Source organism: Acomys russatus, chromosome 3, assembly GCF_903995435.1.
Source record: "Acomys russatus chromosome 3, mAcoRus1.1, whole genome shotgun sequence".
NCBI classification, from domain to species: Eukaryota; Metazoa; Chordata; class Mammalia; order Rodentia; family Muridae; genus Acomys; species Acomys russatus.
This window is the reverse complement of record NC_067139.1, coordinates 39214302-39234775: the sequence shown is the minus strand read 5'-3', so window position 1 is coordinate 39234775 and position 20474 is coordinate 39214302. Positions and strand designations below refer to the sequence as shown.

General features: G+C 46.2%; 1 protein-coding gene across 2 annotated transcripts in view; it reads left to right on the top strand.

The window, feature by feature from the left end:
- Positions 1-20474, top strand: part of Trpc7 (transient receptor potential cation channel subfamily C member 7) — a 129570-nt gene that overhangs the window by 52748 nt on the left and 56348 nt on the right. Inside the window, exon 4 of one of the 2 annotated variants that reach the window (XM_051172042.1) lies at positions 11972-12136. The exons of the other annotated variant lie outside the window; for it this stretch is intronic. Within the exon in view, the coding sequence (XP_051027999.1) occupies positions 11972-12136 (165 nt within the window). The remainder of the gene's footprint in view (positions 1-11971; positions 12137-20474) is intronic. 2 annotated transcript variants of the gene reach the window in all.

Genomic DNA, 20474 nt, shown 5'->3' with positions numbered 1-20474 from the left:
AAAAGGGACTTGAACTCTACCTACACTGGATCTACCTTTATTGGTCAGAAAGATGCCAAGAGGTAAAAGACCATGAAAATCTGAGAGGAAAAACTCCCATAAATACAAAATCTGGCCAAGAACCAACTGAGGAAGATAAGCAGCAGTTGTAAAGTTAGATCCCTCAGGCTCTCCTCAGCCTCCCTTCCAACAAGCCACAAGAGCTATATGCAGGGAGACAAGATAATTGACTCTCCAGGTTCAATGAGAGGCTAATTTATGTAGTCTAACAGGGGAAGAGAAATTAGCAACCCTTGCCTTGGATGACCAGAAGCAGAGCCATGGAAACCCAGCTTCTGAGAAAGGCTCAGCAGTGGAAGTTATCACTTTGCCTGGGGCACCATTCTCAACAGCTTGGTCAGAGACTGTGCTTTAGGAAAGACAGACACACGGAGAGATGGGCATGTCTGGTTGACAGTAGTGCTTTAGAACGAAGGAGAGGGTGGCTATCTGCACTACAGTAGAGTGCACAAGGAGAGGAGCAGTGTAGTCCAGAAGAGCGCAACGCCCAGCATCCCATGATGCTCTCGCACCTGGCACCTCAGAAGATCGGCTTCCGGAGAGCTGTGGGCAGAGGGCTGGTCACACTTGGCATCAGCACAGCCCTGAAGGCTGATGTGGAGCAGCCAGAGCACAAGTTCAGAGCTGCAGGCTAGCAGCGGCTTGCCTGAGGGACGGAACAGCCTACCTGAGGCTCATCCGAAACAGGAAGCACTACTGGCCGGTACCCAGTGTATTTAGGGGCAGGTGGAATAACCTGAAACTGAGAAGTTGGGAGTATAGCTCAGTGGTGGAGTGCTTAGGTAGCACATATGAGGGCCTGAGTTTGGTCATCAGTACCACACACACAAAAAAAAAAAAAAATGAATGAATGAAAAAGTAAGCAAATGAATAAATAAATAAGTGAGAATACATAGGAGTCTATCAGACTGTCATCCAGTCTAGGGCCTGGACCATCTCACCCACTCTATTTTCTATGCCTGCAGGTGTGTGCCAAGTATCAAAAGGCATTTACCACACATCTGGTTGATGCATGGATGAATCCCTACCAACACAACCAGGTTTATATTCAGCAGCAGCCAAGACCTAGGGCGTTGAAGTCATACACATATCATTTCTAATTTTTAACCCATGTCTATTCTATTATTTCAACATTTACATCTCAAAATATCAAACCACTGGCAATGGTCACATTTTATAGGTTTGAGAAGCCCAAAATTTAAATTGGAAAAAAAAAAAGTGGCACTAAATCCCAAGAACATGCCAAATGTAAAACCATACATAAAAATAAGTGTCAAGAGAACTAAATATGGGTGAATGTGACATGCAGAAGTCAGCATTATTGTATAACTTCATAGGAGATGAAGTTAATTTGAAAGTATAATTTTTAAATTATTACATAAAAGGAAACACAATTTTTTGAAAAATAAAAACTGATCAAATGCATCCCTCTCTGAGCCATGCAAATGCAGGTTGGCAAGGGAAATCTGGAAAAGCCTAGAAAATAGTAAGAGATCACCCTAAATGATTTCTCATGGACTCTCTCCCCCAGTGCCACTGAGCTAACATTTTATCTGATGTATGAGGGGGTCATTTGAGAGCAGTGTGTCCACCCACCCCACCTGAGCCCTGTCCGCCTAGGATGGCCTCTCTATGCTCGTTACGGCTACAGTTTATATTTGATGGAAGCATTTCCAGCCTGTCTTTGTCTTCTTTCATTTCACTAAACACAGGTACAAATTCCATGCATATTTCCTGAATTGCTATCAATAACTTGGGGTGTATGTTCTTGATGATGAACTATTTGAATTAGAGTCAAGAATTACACTTGCAAGGAAAGAAAATGCTGCTTTTACTGACGATCAAAGTTCTTTCTCTAATTAAGAACTACCAGACAAAATTTCTCTGTTCAAAAAGGACAGCTTTGTTTAGTTAAAATGTTAATGCACAACAGAAGTGTTTAACAATTTATGAAATAAAATATATCAGCAAATATTAAGAATTGCACCATAAATCAAAAACTAGATCGGTGTTTTCTAAGCCAGTGAGAGCTCTATGAATTAGCCCTGGTTATGGACATTTTATAGGAAAAAAAAAAGACATTTCTTGTTCCACTTGCAGTCCATGGTGGGACCAGGACTGGCACCTGGGCCAATGCATGTCCCTAATCCTGTGACTCTCTGTACCCACAGGACAGCACAGCCACAAGTGTACCACAACCCATCACAGCTCCAATTCAGGGAACTGTCTAGAGCTACAGCTCTGGGTCATGTGGGCCTGGCTAAGGGTCTGAGATCCTAATTAGGTCCCTCACCAAGGCCGGGAGAGTGTTATCTGAGGCTGTAAATCCACATCATCTTTCATGAGGTTCCAGGCAAAACAGGGACTGGGCACAAAAGCCATCATGAAGTCAGTTCCTGATACCCATCTGTATAAGTGGAAGGAAGAGAGCAGAGTTTTGTCTTCAGCATGACTCACTCCTTCTAAAAGGATGGAGTTGGAGTAAACTGGCTTTGAGCCTTCCCCTCACATATTCCTGACGTCCATGTACACCGTCAGCTGGCTGACTGACGAATGAACAGGTACAGGGAGACAGAGTTCTACATCAGGGTCAGCAAAAGACCCCGCCCACGCAGACCTGCACCGCACTCTGCTTTGGCTCATCTGTCTGATTTTAAATCTACCTTTTAAAAATATAGGGCAACAGTTCAAAATAGTATATTGAAAGTCAGATTAGCCCGGGCTAAAGACCAGATCTTATTATAAACAATCGCTTGCAATAACTGACCCCTATACTTTAAAAACAAGGGTGCTCACACCTCAAGAAACTGAAGTAAGAGTTTTCCTGTGGCTTGGAGATGGTTTGCAAGTTCCCTTTAGGCTTCATGAAACCTTGGTCCTCAGTGCGACAGTGCTGAGAGGAGACGGCCTAGTCCAGCTGAATTAGGTCATAGGAGCATCACCCTCAGAAGGCATCAAACTGGCTTTGATCAGGAAGATGTAGCAAGAGCAAGTTATGACTAAAGAAAGACTGCCCCCTCTGCCCTCTGGCTTTCTCTCATTCTATAAGGTCTTTCCATCTCCGTCTCTCGCCTGATGCCATCCTCCATGTTGTGATGTAGCCAGAAAGTACTCACTAGAAGCAGAACTAATAGGGCCAGTCAATCATAGACTTACCTCTAAATCTGTACACTAAATAAACTTCATTTCTTTGTAAGTATCCAGCTTCAGGTATTTTGCTACAGTAAATGAAAATAGGTGAATACAGGCTTAAACGATGTAATGAATATTAAGCACAAGGCCTGACATAGAAAAATGTTCAATGAATACTATTTTTCTCACCATTGAAGTTATGATTATATAAATATATGAATTAATGTTAACATATTGGATTGATGCCCATTTGTGGTAGTATACTACCATATAGAGAAAAATTAAGCAGTTCTCATCCAATCTAAGAGATTAATAATCAAACCTTATGTTAGACTCACATTTCAATTTTCTCTTGCATAACCAGAAAAAAAGCCTAGCTTAGCTTCCATCCCTTTTCCATATCCACCTTTTAGTAAACACGTGAAGACAATTAGTGTTCACCAAGCACCAAGTAACAAAGGACTATTATATTTAGAAAGTGTTCTTGGAAGATGAGTCACCAAGAAACTCGTGACCAGATCCTAGGAGGCCACAGAAGAGCATGTAATTTATTGATCACGCAGCACAAGCTCACTGGACATCTGTCACTAAGGTGACACCCTCTCGGGGGGAAAAACAAGCAGTGGTTCTTTCAAGATCACAAAGGGGGAACAGGATGTATACACAAGGTAACTGTCCACCCTGATGGTTATGAACCATGATCTTTGTCTTTTAGTTACTTGTCTATTGATGTGAAGAAGCACCATGACCAAGGCAACTTATAGAAGAAAGGGTTTATCAGGTGGTGAGAATTCTTAACCATCATGACAGAAAAGCATGGCAGGGGCAAGCAAGCACGGCACTGGAGCAGTAGTTGAGAGCTCACAGATTATCTGCAATCACGAGGCAGAGGAAGTTGGCTGGTAATGGCATGATCTCTGCCTCTAGTGACACACTTCCTCCAACAAGGCCATACCTCCTAATCCTTCCCAAAATGTTCCAAAAACTGAGGACCAAGTATTCAAACATATAAGTCTGGGGAGGGTCTTCTCATTCAAACTACCACAGTTGACAAGTGACTGGTCCACTGAGTAAGACCCACAGAAGGTTAATACATGGCTGAGACTAGGGAACTTGCTAAGACTTGAAGGTTGACAGGAAAGTGGATCTTGCTTGAAGGCTGCTTAGGACCTAAACCAGAGAAGAGCAGGATGGAATTTCTTTGACAAAACACAGGAAGTTGCTACATAGGCCATGCTTGGAAACAACGGTGCAAAGCTCGCCTAGAGATAATGGTTCAGGGAGGCAGGGACCACAAACAACACAAGAGGGTCTTCCAGAGGCAGCTCCACTTCTTTAATGTCAGTTAACAACAAAGCTCCATATGGAGAAGAAAGAACTGCTGCTTACATATGCAGAATGGCCTCTTTGTGACATACACTGAAAACACAGAAGTGGTCATCTGGAGGTCCTTCAGGAGGACTATCGCCATGGCAACTTAACCTGGAGACCATGCCGCATAATCACCACCCTTTAGACTCACTGCTATGGAGAGCACCACTGAGAAATCTCAGCACTCTGTTCCCCTCCGGTCCAACCACAGCCTCCTACCTTGACACCTGCTTTCAGGAAATGGCTGCCTCCCTACTCTGGAACGAGATCAATGCCATTTGTTTTGGCATCTGAGACTGAACCATAGGTTGGTTCTTGAATGATAGTCTCCATCTGAAAACCATTTCTTGGTGAGAGACAATAATGAGCCTCAAGTATAGTCTTCACATGAACCTGCCAATCTATGGCATCTGTGTAAATAATTCTTGTTGACTTAAAAGCCTGGGAGATAATGCTTTGCTGTAGCTGGGAAGCAGGGATGGAGCAAGGTACTGGCCTGAATGGGTGAACTAGCCATCAGAGGTACCCATCTCCCCTGAAACCTGGTAGAATTCCAGGGAGACACTACATGGTAGGACCCTCAGCTCTGGAAATAAATAGAAGGATGCCAGAGTTGGGTAGGTTAGGGAGTGAGGAAGAGGAAGAGGTGGGTGGGGGAGGCTGTAGTAGAGCGAGATGCATTTATACATGCACAGGAATGAAACCTCCCAACCATGAAAAAAATTGTCTCATACAGATAGTCAGGAGATAAAAAAAAAAATTAAAGTAGTACTATAAAACAATGGGGAGGGCTTATATACATGAAATTAAGAGCCCCAGGTTATAGCCAGAAATCCCCTTGAGCCGAATTCCAACCCATCCCCCCCGCTGTGCTAATTTTCTTAGGCCATCTCTCCAGATGACAGTATGAAGGGCCTGCGAGCAAGCTCATCAAACTCAGATCAATGGCCTTTGTGGACTAAGGAGGTTGCTGTTAGTGTAGCTTTCCAATATGCTTCTACAGTAAAAATAAATTCAGTGGAGGCATGAATTCAGACATTTGCCTGCTCATCACATCTGGGAAGCAAGCAAACCGGCAGCCTCATGCACACACGTGCCTCTTCCAGATGTGATGCCTTGCCAGGAAGATTGAGTGTCTGCCCCAGCATCAAAGAGGAACCAGGCTTTCAGTGAGATGCAGAGGGCCTTAGCTCTGCCACCAGTTGTTCCAACAGCATCCTCCTTGCCTTGTTTTGCCCTCCCTTTCTTTCTTTCCACCCTGTCAGTTGTTTCCTTCCTCACCAACCAGCATGCTTCTACACTATGCCTTCCCTCCACCCAGACAGTGTCAGCCATGTAGGGAACTAGCGCCCCTTCTTCTGCAAGTCAGGAGAAGGGCAGAAACTGACTCGTGCCTCCATGAGGACAGAGCCCATGTTCCTCAGTAAAGGCAACTCCTAGGAGAGACAACCAAAGGAGACTCTCTGGATGGAAAAGCACGTGGCTCTTTCTATAACAGAAATCCACAGCTCCCAGTCAGGAACTTGGCAGAATGAATGGGGCAGTGGCCTGACCTTGGGGAGAGGCAGGAAGCTTCTTCTGGGAGAGACAAAATAAGGACGTGGTCGTGATTGGCTATACTAGCATCGAGGGTAAATTTCAGCCCTGGGTGGACATTCCCGGAACTCTTTCAATAGTGCCAGCTTTAAAAAGAGCATAACAGTCCCAACATTGAATGATAAAGAGTAAATGAGAAATACATTTGTAATAGACACATCCCAGGGCCTGATCCATTGCAAGGTCTTAGTAAAGGTTTGCTTTCTACTGTTTTGTGACAAGGAACTAAGATCAGGAGAGGTTAATGTCCAAATCAACCAGAGGAAGAGAGTAGTAGAATGGAAACAGCTCAAGCTTGGAGTCAGATGGGGGCTGGAATCTGAACCCCCTCACAGGCCTGTGAGCCACTTGTGATGGCCCAGCCTCAGTTTCCCCAAGTTTAACACTAGAGCATGGGCCCACACAAGGTGCCTCTGGCTTAGAGGGTTACTGTGAGGGCTGTGTGTAACAGCCTCATGCTGTCTACATGGAGCCTCAAGAAACAGCAATAGGAACAGTCTGTGCTGTTCAGACTTCATGTCGCCCGGTGCCCATGCTTACAGGCTCCATGCAAGAACTGATTTCTGGGCTCCTATGCCAAACCCACTACAAGCATCCTCCCTGGCATAACCTGAAAGCGGAGAGGTAAAAAGAGCCATGTAAACAGCCGTGGGGAGGACCAGAGAAAAGCTGCAGTGGGCTCAGGAGCAGCAGTCAAGCCATGCCCACCTTCAGGGGGTCCTGCTGAGCACCCCTGCAAGCATCTTCATCGCTCAGATCACAAAGCTGAGGGCAGGCTGCTCAGGGTCCCACACCTAGGAGAGGTAAGATCTAGACTTTGTGTCTGGGTGGTCCACCCCGGGACCTGCACGCCTAACCACACTGCTAGTGCAGACAGCAGTCTGCAGGGTAGGTGTGGATGGAAGCAAAACAACTAGGTTCTAGTTCAACCCCAGCGCATGTGAGGCACAAGACACTATGAGAAAGACAGAGGAGGGAGGGGGAAGGAGGGAGGATCAGGGTGGGGGGGAGAGGGAGCATTAGGAACAGCCATGATTATTATCCACTGTCTGAAATAACTCACCCATCACAGCGTCACAGGCAACCTGCTCAGGAACTGGTGGACGACTCACCCCCTCATTGTCTCCCACCCCCCTCACTGCCCACCCAACCCCACTCCCACCCACCTGCTGAGCTGCACTTCACTTCCTAGCCACAGAGCTGAGCTCACTTTGGTCCTGATTAGAGACCAGGACTCCTTTCTTTGCCCCCAGTGTTGAGTATAGTGCCCAGTGAGAGGAGTCTCTGGAGAAAGGTTTGTTGATTGAACAAACAAGTGAACAAACCAACAAACAAAAGTAGTAAATTATGTACCTTTCCATCTCTTTTTCTTCCTCACCACTTTCATAACTCAGGAGTGTGACCAGAACTTGTTCTCCAGACTGGAAGGGAAGAATGTTGCCACTGAGAACAGCTCTGCGCATGCTCTGAGTAGGAAGCAGCTCTGCGCATGCTCCGAGTAGGAAGCTGCCTTGCATGATGGTTCTAAGTCACACCAGCTGGCCATGCTGAGAGTAGAGCTTGGTCACTGGTGCCATGTCTGTCTTTTGTTTCCAGAACAGAGTTTGTGTTCTAATGCTGCTAATGAGGAAAGGGAACTCCTTTCCCAGTCACATCAGACTTTACTGAAGTAGGGATTTGGCGGCATATCTGTATAAAAGCAAAGCATTTTCTCCACAAGTCTGAAGTCATAAAATTCTTCTCCAGCTAAGTCACTGCCACAGCTCCTTACTGTGTAGATGAGGCCTAGGATGAGAGAAACAACCATCCATGAGGGATGTGGCAGTCACACAGCCTCACCACAACCTCTTCCTTCCTGGCAACACAGGGGACTTTTAGGAGGAAGGAGCTGAGTGTGAGAAGGGGGAGAGAGAGGCTGCTTTCAGCCAGAGGGCCCGAGACCTCTAGCTCCATCCTGCTCCTGCCTGCCCCACCAGGAAACAGCTCACTCACAATCTCCACTGTCAGTGTTGAATAACAGGAGTGACAGAGGAGGGGCCTGACATAACCCGGAGGCATTAACACCTCAAGAAAATGCCTGCCCAGACAGATGTCAGAAATAAAGACAGGAAGACCAAGAAGGAACAGAGGAAACTAAAGAGGGAGATGGGGGAGAAAGAGCCACTGGTTTGTTTTGGTTTATTGCATTTTAATGTAACATTAGGTCCTGTTTCCAGAACTTTGTAAGTATTCACTCATGACTAGCCCCACTTTAGAGAATACGGCTAAGCGTGGAAAGAACCAAGGCCAACCCACTGGCATCTGGCAAGGGCCGGAGCCCAGTCAGCCTGGCCACAAGTCCTGTTACCCACCCACCACAAGGAAGGCCTTTATCTGGGCCATTGGAGTCAGTATCCCAGAAAGCACCCCCCTCCTCCAGTCTAAATATCTAATAGGTAGCTAAGGGATTCTCCCAGCTCCTAAATTGGACATTTCTTTGCAGGTGAACTTAAAGTGGGGGTGGGGGGGGTAGAATATATAAGAGAAAAGTAGCCCAGAGCAACGGTCAAGGTTTAGTCACCCACACCGACATCTGCGCACACCAGCAGCACCTGCGGGATTAAGTTTAAACGAGGCTCCAGCTTTGGTTACAAACATTGCATTAACCATGAATGTGGTGCAGGTGGGCTTGCTGTGTGCCCTCACACAGGATAATTGCCTTTGGATGGAGCTGAGGACTAGAACCATCAAATCTGGTCTTTCGTGGCCTTGGGGTCCTGTTGCCCCCAAGTCCCCTGTCCAATGCAATCCCAGTCCCCTGTCCAAGGTAGAGCACTTGATCTCAGTGCCACACCCTACCTCTCCCTGCCCTTTAACTTCTCCTGGCTCCCCCTAGCACCAGCTAGCTGAAGAGTCCATCCAATTAGGGATCTAGCTGGCTTTCATTTCTCTCTCAAAGCCTGCTAGGCCTCATGCAAACCCACTTTAACAGACTCAACCCCAGCTCATTACAGACTCACCATTCAGTAGAAGGGACATCATATCACTGGCAAATGTCAAGGCATCCCATCAGCTCTTCCCCCGAAGGTGTTTTCCTAAAAGCACGCCGCCTCGGCCAGAATGGCTTGGGGGCAGGGGTGGTTCAGGCAAAGCTCTTGGGATTTACTTCTCTTGATCATCTCAGCACCTGTGAACTAAATGACAAAGCAAGCAAGCCCAAGACACCACTGACTTCCTGAGTACCATCCTGTTCTAGTGGCAGCCTTTGCTTAGTGGCTTCTCTCTGACCTTGCTTTTGAAGTCCCTCCTCCCACTTCAAGCTCTTCCTGCTCTCCTTCCTTGGTTGTGTGCCCTGGCACAGAGTCACTTTGTGTCCTGAAGGTGGGCTTCATTTCTTACTCTGACCCTCCTTGGGTAAGGGATGGTATATTTCTATGCTTTATAATAATACAGGAAAAATCCACTGGTACACACTCAACTGTATGTCATCAAGTTGTCTTCCGAGGCCTGCCACAAACATAGAAAAGTGCCCATGGGCAGGAAAACATTAATTTGGCTTCAGCTATTAGCCGCTGTCAAATTATTGGGAGCAGATTATCAAGCCTATCTATAAATAAATAGCAAATCTGATGCTAGGTTGCTTTCGCATGGGGAAATAAATGTGTCTGTGAAAATCAGCAAAGGTTTAATCAAGGGCAGAGTCTCAGAGGAGCCCCCTTCCTTTAGTTGAGGCCACTGTCCTCCTCCTGGGTGAGCGAGGGAGCACAGGGATGGACTGTTCCCACTTATCCTCTCTCAGAACCCTGCTGCAACCACAGGAACCGTGGAGTAGACTCTCCCCACAAGCTAACGCTGTGACCATAGTAAGAGCTTTCCAGGGCAGCAACAGTGTAGAGAGCCAGAGGGGTAGTCAAGAGATCCCCCTCTGTGCTTTCATGGGCTTAAGTCCCACCTTCTATTCAGACCAAGTCTCCAGAAACCTCAGCATGCCTCAAAGGTGGAGACTTGATGAGGACAGCTACTGTGTTCACCCATCCTTCCCCTCTAGATCCATGCTAGGACTGGCCTGGGAATCTCAGCAAGATCTGCACGGTTCCTTGTCACTCATTGCACAGAGCTGTGAGGAAAGGGGCCAGAGCATCACAGCACTTACTGGCTCAGGGGTTCCTCCCTCAGTCAGGGAGAACCTTTGGAAGGGAAGATGACTGGGGCTGCTCAATCCAGTCAATACTACAAGAACGCCTCACTGCACCTAAGCTTCAGAGAGCAGTATCATTGCCAGTGTCTGTTAATACTATAAGTTCCCAATGATGGAGATATGAGCATGCCGCCATCTGCCCTGAGAATTTCCAAACGCTCTATTTCTTTTGCTCTTATAATGAGAAGGGAATGTTGTACATTTCTCAGAGTCATTGTACATGTTCCCTCAAAACCCAGTGAGGCCAATGGGAGGAAATGGGCACATGATGCTTGGACTGAGCAGTGGGGAAGTGTATGAACAACAGCCAGGCCGTCTTCTCTAGCCCATGGGAATCTGCAACAGGGCCAAAGGACAGGCCTGCCGAGGGCAGATGGTGCCTTCCTTCTGCCATGGAGAGAAGTGAATGAGTACACTACATTTTCCCAAATTTAAACTTTATTTTCATGATTGTTTTAAGCTTAAAAATTGCTTATCAGTTTCCTCTGGGCAGGACCCAGGGTCAGCTAAATAGATGGCCAGGTAGCAATAACTGTCCATAGATTTTGGTTACAGTAACTCAAACCAGAACAAGTGGGATAAAAAAATTTTGTCTACAAAAATGTCTCTTTCCACATGTGGGCAGGGTGCAGGAGAGCCCCAGACAGGGACATATGTCATCACGCCCCCTTTCTGCACATCTTCACTCTCATATATTGCTCTCTAGCTGGTTTGTTTGGAGAATGAGTTTACACCGTAGAAGACAGTTCTTCATGTATCCCCAGTTACAAGGAACTCCCCCTGTGTACACTGCCTCTCAGAAGAGCCCCAGACACCTGAGAGACAAAGACCCCAGGGGCCCTAGTCCAGAAGCTGTACCAAGTGGGGATAAAATGGTCACTAGAGGTTCGTTTGTGACTTAGCCAATAGAACTGGCAGTTCCAGGAGGATGAGGTCATGTTGAGAAAGGAAGGCCCTGCACAGACGCACACTGTGTCTGTGTTCCAGCCCAAAAGCACTCCACAGGCCCCAGCACAGACTCCAGTGAGAAAGCACTGTGTGGGTTGCCAACGTTCTGGAGAGTCTGCAAGCATTTTCCTCAGCTGTGTAGGTAACATAATCCCTCACTTAATCCCCCAAAACAGCGCGATAAACTCAGTTTTGCCTGTGAGAATATTGAGGGTCAAACAGCTCCTCCATGGGCACCTAGCTAACAAATAATAAAATGCAATTCAAACCTGAAAGTCTTACTCCCAAACCCTGTTAGTGATGTGTTCCTCCATGTTGCTTACTGATGAGCTCTGCGCAGAGATAAGTCGCCCTGATCAGTTGACCAGCCTGGATTAAGACAAACATTTACCCAAGAGCTGCACTTTCCTGAGTCTCAGGCTGGGTCTCCAGGCCTTCTGGTTGAAGCAACAATTGAGTCACTCCAAGGAGGCTCTGGCCTCAGTCTCAGCATCCCTGGGTCAGAAGTCCTGCCCACTCCAGCCCACCCCACCCCACCCCTGTTCCCGCCCCCGCCCCTGCCCCCGCCCCCACGCCCACCCTAGCGCTTGCCACAGCTTCTCTGGCTCTCGGGTTGTGTACTGTTCAAGTGCTATGACGCCATTTTCCTGTTTGCATTTTGTTTTTGTTTTTGTTTTGTTTTTACAGTTCGTTGCTCACCCTAACTGTCAGCAGCAATTGCTTACCATGTGGTATGAAAATCTCTCAGGCTTACGTCAACAGTCTATCGCTGTGAAATTCCTGGCTGTGTTTGGAGTCTCCATAGGCCTCCCTTTTCTCGCCATAGCCTATTGGATTGCTCCGTGCAGCAAGGTACAGACTGCTTAAGGTGCATGTCATTTGCCGTTATTCCTCCTCCTTTCTTACTGTCTCCTTCCAGCTGGCAGGAGATCTGCCTCTGTGTTGCATAAGTATTACACTGGAGCTGGAGCTGGGTGATGTACTTGCCTGGCACACACCCACAGGGCTCTGGGCTTGAGCCCCAGCACCACAAAGAAAGATGAAAAGAAAAAGAGGGAGAGAGGGAGGAAGAGAGGGAGGAGGGAAGGGAGGGAGCAATGTTCTCGTATACCCACCAGGCAAAACCAGAAGACCCACAAAAGGGGGGAAACCTCAAGATCTGTTTTTAATGATCAGTTTTTAAAGAGAAAGGAAGGTGATGATCGGATATTTTAAACACGTGACGCACCTCTGAATGCATAAACAACACCTTCCCTCTACAAACTGCACAGTGTGCAGCAGAGTGTGTCCTCCAGGCTCACGGTACACTGATGACCATCATGGTGTAGAAGGAGCCGTTGCTCCCTGAGAACTTTCTCGGTGTTATGCCTTCTTCTTGGGCTGGCTCTTTTTGCTCCCGATTACATTGCAACACACGTTTGATTCAGGAAGCAGTTCAGAGACAGAACCGCAGGGCTGAGTTGAGCAGAGCTCTGGCTAGGCCCTGCACTCGTCACGACATCCCTCCTACTTCCCTAGCCTCCACAAGAGGCCAACTAAATAGACTAGAAGAGGGAAGGGGGGTAAAGAAGCACCCACAAAGTATGGGAGTGACCTTTTGCCTAAGGAAGACTACCAGAAAGTTAGGGCGACATGAAGAACAGACCCTTAGGTACTCTGACACCTGTGCTGCTATGAGTTCCATCTTCCTCATGGCCCAGCCATTAGGACTAGAAAGCACCTGCACCCCAGCTCCAGGAAGAGCTGGTGCCCCCAAAAACAAACCATTAATAAGCCTTGAGACATGTTCCATGGGTTTAAGATTGCCTTTAGGCTCCCAAACTACATTTATCTAGTGACATATTTTGAAAGGAATTAAGCTTAGGAGGCCATTGTTGACTGGAGAAGAAGCAGCCCACAGGGGGCTCCACTGGCAGCTTGACCAGCTAGTGCAGTTAGCACAGGGCCACCACTCAGCTGAAGCTCCCATCAAGTCCACTAGTGGGGCACTCAGGCCACAATGATGGTCCAGAATCCAGGCTGCTGCCGCAACCAGGTAAGGAGTTCAGTGCCTCCGAGTGGGTAAGCAGTCCCAGGGAGAGGACATGCTCCCTGTAGATAGAGAACCCCAAGACTGGGTTTGCTATATCTGGCCTTAATATCTATTGAGAGTTCTGTTTCTATGGCAATCTTGTGTCATGGACTTTTAAGTCAAAATTCTCCAAATAATCTATATGTATGCAAGGCCAGGTGTTTTGTTTTGTTTTGTGTCTTTTTTTTTTTTTTTAATGCATTTTAAAGATCACAAAGAAAGTAATTCGACTCAAGCTAGACTGTTGCTGGCCACAGGTTTCAGGCACATATCGTAAGGCGGTGTCTTGAGGCATCAACCAAGTAGTTTGTAGTGGAATTGAAGTGAATGCACACATACAAACACACATACACACATACATACACACACTCATGCAAGCAGAGAGAAAGAGAGGTGGAGAGAGGGAGCCTGTGTGGCCAGGAACATCTACCTTTACTTTCTCTGGGCCTCAAAGCACTAATCTCAGCAGTCAGGAGGCAGAGGCAGAGGCAGGTGCATCTCTGTGAGCTGGAGGCCAACATGGTCTATACAGTGAGTCCAGGACAGCCAAGGCTACACATAGAAACCCTGTCTCGAAAATCAAAACAAAACAAACAAACAAAAAAGCACACTTTAAGTTCGGTCATTAGAATAACAACATGATGGAGGAACTGCTACCAGCCAGCCATACCCCCAAAACACACACACTATGACAGCGTCCAGTAGCCCAGGTCTAGCCAACGCCAGCAAACTGGTGCGCCTCTGTCTGCCTGGTGCCTTGGGAAAGATTCTACTTCTTACATTTGTGATATGTCTGAGCAAATAACGAATACATGTTCAACCCAGCCCCCCAAAAAAGGTGTGTTTATGGGGAGGGCATTCTGGAATTTCTGGCCCAGTGGATCCAGAAAGCTAACACACAGACATAGAGGTCAGACCTATAGTAATCTTCTGGATCATATAGAGGAAAGTATTGCAGGATGATTCAGCCTTTGACTGGGGCTTCCTTTCCTCTTTTGAAAAATGTTTGGCATTTGGTGCTCCAAAAATTTTCAGCAAGACTAAAGAAATAAAGCATGCAAAATCAGCATAAGCTGATCACTAAGTCACTTGTCTCTTCAGCACATTTATTAGACTCCAAGTCTGAAAGCAACTGTGGGAGCACCGTAAGCAAGTGACTGACAGGCCTGAGTTGGTTTCATGGGATGACTCTCAGTGGTACCACTCATTACAAGGCGAAAGTCCCTCATTAAAGTGCTTGTCAAGCTTGCTCCGAGGCAGCTAAGGGACAGATAAAAGAGTTGGGATATTTTTAGTCTTTCCTTTTACCACTTAGGAAAAAAAAATCTTTTCAAGTTTGGCAGAGATGTTGCTGGGGATTACAGAGAGGTCAAAGGTTATATGTGACAAAGCCAGCCTTCTCTAAGGGTCCCTGATGCGTAGAATCCCTTGTCCTCCCAGGAGGAGGGCACTGAGGAGGAATCCAATAGCTCATCTTTCAGTGAGGTCATTCTTGGTAGCTACTCCTGTAGGCTCATGAATAAGGCAATGCTATTCTAGGGATTCCATCTTCCAACGACATTATCACACGCCCACAGCAGACATTAAGTCGACATATGTGTTTATAAATGGACCTATAAGTGTCACTGCCAACTTCACCTGTCCTTCTCATCAACATCTAGTGACTGTCCAGAGGGTCTGTGCCCAATCTAATGGTGCAACTGCCTCCTACAGCTGCTACCAAGTGTCCCAATTGAGGGACAGTGACCAACTCTGAGATGATCTGATTGGCCTTCTGAGATGAACTCATTATCAACTTCCTATTGAAGTCCTAAGCCTGTCCCTCTACTATTATATCTTAACTTTGGGGGCTTTCTAAGAGAGAAAGATAATAGAGAGATCACACAGCCAGGCATACATATCAACAGACGTTCAGCTCACACAGTTGTCATCTGAAGCAACAGTAGCAAGCAGCAGGTGTGGACAGGTGCGGGCAAGTGTAGACATGGGCTTGGGACAGGCTTTCCAGGGTCAAGAAAAAAATAATAGAAATTCTGTTCCTCATTTCTCACTGTCATCAGGAACATGGGCATGGCCAGGAAGGCCAGTGTGAAGCCAGTGAGTTCGTAAAAATGGAGGCGTTGGGCTAAATTATTTCTTAGCATCTTTATCCTCCCAGCCAGAGCCTTTGGTTAGACAGCTTTCATCCTTTGGTAGTGCTGAGCTAGTTTGAGAGCCTGTTAAAATCTCAGGCAGTGTCTCATCAGCTGGTAGAATCAAGGAGAAATCAGCATCACACGGCAGTGTCAAGGAGCTGCACAGTCCAGTTAAAAACCACTTCCTCCAATCATCCACAGACCTTCACTGTTCAGCTATCAGACAGGGAAAAGCAAACAACTGTAAAATCCAACCTGGCATCTTAACAGTGTGTAGTCTACCCATCCTTCCTGCCACCTAACTACTATTGGGAAGACTAGCCCCTCCCCATTGCAAACACACAGCTAGCGAGAACAGGGTGGGTGAGTCAGCAGCTTTGAAGGGCCTCAGCTTTGCTGGACCAAAGCTTACGATTAGAAATACACAGTCCAGGCACCATCCAGAAGAGAACAGAGACTCCAAAGAGCTCATCTCTCCGCATTTGCTTCTGCTAGAAAGCAAACCTAGAGTACAGAATATTATAACACAATTTTCTAGTCACAGCAATGGAAGGAACATTTGTGTCAGCTGACCAGTGCTCCTCTTATACTGAAGACACTTCTGCCACCAAGTCCCAAGGGGTAGTCCAGCAGCAGGCATCCTGCTGGGACAAGACTGGGGTGTGGCAGTGCTGGTCATGCTACTGCTGAGTATAGTGTGAGCCTGCACTGTTACTCCTCACTTCGATTTCATCATCATTTTTAACTTGTATCTCTACCCACAAAGAAATGAGCAGCCACTAAGGGAAGGCCCAACACTTGAGGGATGTTTTGTCTCTGTCTCCTCTAGAGTCCACAAGGCTGGCCCTCCAAAGAGGCTCATGGCATATGCCAAGATCCTAGGTTGGTCCTTCATGAGCTCTTGCATGCATACCTGCCAGGGCTAGAGAGATGGCATTCTGGGAAGGGCACTTGTTGCCATTATAGAGGACGGGGGTTTAATCCCCAGTACCCACAAGGCATGTCTGGTTCCCAGGGATACAACGCTCTCTTCTGACCTCTGAGAGCTCCAGGCTCACATGGTACATAGACATACATAGAGGCAAAAACTCACGTAGATAAAATAAATAAATCTAAAGCTATTTTTCTAAAGAATCAGTCAAGTTACTTAGGTTTCCCCCTAGGGAAACTCCCTAGCCCCCAGTGTCATAAATGAAGAACTGCCTTTGGGCCAGGCGATGTCTTATGGTTGTGACATCAGTCATTGCTTACATTAACCATGGGCTGGTATTAAACTTTTCATTTCCATTTTATAGAAGAAACAGAGACATTAATCAATTCAATTACCAAAAATCTGTGGCATTGGGATTGAAACTGAGTGGCTATACGTCAAGAGATTTACCTGTAATTATCGCAACCGCATCTGTGTGCCTACATACAGCTCCAGGCACGGCCCCACGCATCTTAGCTGCTGGATAAACTTGACATGGACTTGATTCAGATATTAAAAGGCAGCAAGACTTTCCTAGAAAAGAAAAATCAAACCTACCTCAGGCCAAGCACTGCCTGTTCCCTTTCCCCCTACTGGAAACCCTACCTTGTAAAAATCCACCATCACTGAGTACTTCAGCTTCTAAATGAGGCCCTGAGCTCAGACACCGAAAGAATTTCACTTTCATAAAAAGCCGAGCCCTGGGTTAGGCTTTTTCTGTTTGGATTTTGTTGCTTTTAAATTATTTTAAAATGTGTTCATGTCCATGTGAGTGAACGCCGTGTGGGTACAGGTTCCTGTATGAGCCAGCAGAGGGCACTGTTTCCCCAGGAGCTGGAGTTACAGTTTGTAAGCTACCCAACGTGCATGCTAAGAACCAAGCTCAGGTCCTCTGCAAGAGCTCTAAGCCACATGCCATCTCTCCAAGGCTTGATTTTGTCTTAAGACAGCATCTACCCCCAGGGCTTGCCTGGAACTTTTTATGAAGCCCAGACTGCTCTCAAATTCCTGATGTTCCTGTCTCATCCTCCCAGGTACCAGTACAGGCTCACAGCAACTCTTGGGTTCTCCACTCACAAGGCCTCTGTAGCAGTGCGTGTTTCCAGGCTCAGGCAGAGTAGACTGTGGCCCACACCTCCCAAGCTCCAGCAACAGCTTTAAACCTAAAGCTGTAACCTTGACTGGACAGTTCCAGAGCTGAGAGATCTTACTGCTTGGTCTCTGGTCTTTTGTCTTTTCTTGGCTCACCGAGGAGGCTTGTGGAAAGCAGTTCTTCCCTGAGGTAATTTGCTTCAGAAATTATCTTTGTGGGTAACAGAAGATTTCAAACACACACACATACATACACACACTTACACACATGCTTTCTCTCTGTCTCTGTGTCTCTCTAGCTCTCTGTGTCTGTCTGTCTGTCTGTCTCTCTCTCTCTCTCTCTCTCTCTCTCTCTCTCTCTCTCTCTCTCTCTCTCTCTGCAGTGGCTTACCTTTATAATCCCCATACTTGAAGCAGAAGATTGTTATGAGGTTGAGGTCAGCCTATGGCGGGAGAGGGAGGAGATGGGTTGAGAAAGAGGAAGAAACAGGAAAGGGAAAAACAGGTGAGGGGATGGAGAGGAGAAGGAGAAAGATGGAAAAGAGCCACTGAAATGCCTGGGTCTCACACTGATACTTTCAAGTTCAGAAGAAGAACAACCAATCCCTAACCTCCCCTCCCCTTCCTACTCCCTACACCAAAGAAAAATTGAGACCAGAGTGGCCTTCCAAATCAGTGCAGAGTATTGTCAGAGTTTTATCTCTTGTTGCATTTTGCAGAAAACAATCATTTTTATAGGCTCATCTGCTAGGAGATAGTACCCTGAAAGAGGTAACAGAGAGAACATGAATTGGGCACAGCCAGCAGGGTCTCCAGGGACTCCCACAGCCAGCTTAGGTCTAGTCACACAGGGCACACAGTAAGAGTCAGGTGCCTTGCCTGGGAGGGAAGACAAAAACAGCTTTACCCATATTGTCTCCTTCATCAGAGGGAGCCCCCGTGTAGAACCCGCAGGCAAACTGACCAGCAATCTTTTAAGAGCTGAGTCTTTCTCAAAGTGCCTACATCTTTCTCTGATGGACCTTCTGGACACACCGATCTGGTACCCCATGTCTGCTCTGCATGCCTTCTCTCCCAGAAGCCGCTGTCTTCCCTTGTCACTTATGAACTCAGACACTGACAGGACACAGTGTGATGACTACTTAAGAACTATGTGATGGTTACTTAAGGATGCCCCTTGGGTACAGAAAAATATCCGAGGTCAGATGTTTGAAATTGAGTCTCCAAGATGGCAATTCTCATTAACTAAAGGCTGAAAAATTCAAACTAGATACTACCTGATGTGTAACAAATCAAAATGCAATACGGCTTAATCCAGAAGCAGCTTGAGTCTATTGAATTCAAGTGAGATATTTTGTTTATCCTTCTAATCTGCATTATCAAATTAGTATATTTGCCTATTGTCAAATATACCATAAAATCGATAAATGCAGTTACATGTATATATAACTTGAAGCATTAAAGTATATACAAATGCTATTTGAAAGCAGGTTGTGGGCCTATGATTATCTCTTTATACCTCTAATAATTGTTCCTAGTATGTCGTACTGTAAAGTATATATGGGCACCACTGACTTGGAACATGGGGAGGACCTTAGTGCCTGGACCTCAGTCATGAATGTGTTAAAAAGATTTTAAAAAGAAAAAAAAAAGCTGCATATAAAATTCCAATAAATATTTTCTGTGACATTAAAACAACTATAAATCGTGTGACGCTGACAACTAGAACAAGGGGGCAGTTATTAACTGAAACACATTAGAAGAATATCAGTAAGCTCTCTGACATGCAAACACTGCACTGAACACAGCTATCATCCAGGGAGTCTTACCTGCGATGAGAGCCTGTGGCTGGCGTTCAGGCAGGCCAATGCTGTGTCTCCCAGGTGACATTGCCCTTCTGGACTCCAGCCACTTGACCTAGTTGAATCCACCCTGGCGAAGGAGCAAGCCTGCTGAAAAGGTTCCTCTTCTTTTCAGTATTCCTGTGGGAAGGGTCAGACTTGGTGAGAGTGACAAAGGTGACCTAGCAGGGACACACGTGATCTCACCTGCACAATGAACTTGAGCTGGAGTGTCATTGGACAAAGAAGATACCACTAATGCTTGCTCCCTAGGAAGGCAGGAGAATTCTGGGTCCTTCTAGACTCTTTGGGAACAATCACACCAATTAACAGGCCACATGGAGAAACCAGTGAATTTTAAGACAGAAGCACAAAGTCTGTGTTTTGTAAACAGGCTGCTGTAAAATTGGAAATGTTTTCTGAAGACAGGTTTTCCCTAGGTTTTCCCTAGCCTTGAAATGGTGACTCTACCACTTTACCTTAGAATTTTTTTCAAGGAAGAAAAAAAAATGACTACAAAGCAAACAATCCCTGAGTTTAAAGTGAATCAAAAAGAAAAATGCAAAAACATAAATATCCAGGCATGTCAAATTTTATGAAATTGCAGCTAAAGTAACAGCAGGAACCATGTGGCTCTAGGTAAATCTATCAAGATACAAGAAAGATGGAAAGATGCCATCTAAGTTCAATGAAGTGGGTAAAGCCCAGTTGTGCACATTAAAGCCGGAAGGTCTAGTTACATACTGTTTCCTCATATTGGAAGGGTGTAAATCGCATCCATGAGGCTGAGGGTATCGAGATCAACTGATGTAACTTCATTATGTGTCTGTGTGTTCTAGTCCCTTAGCCCCTCCCCCTGAGACTTATAAATAGAAAGAAAATAAACCTTTGAAGTCAGTAGAACATAGCTTGGCTGAACAGCTACTCACATTAAAGTACAAGAGAAAATGTCTATATTCTTTCCAGTTTCTGTCCAAGATGGGAGCTCCTCTGGGTAAATTGTGGTTTTATGAAATAAAGCAATGAGTTACAGAAACGTTGTACCCAACCAGCTGTCATTTTTAACATGTCCTGTACACAC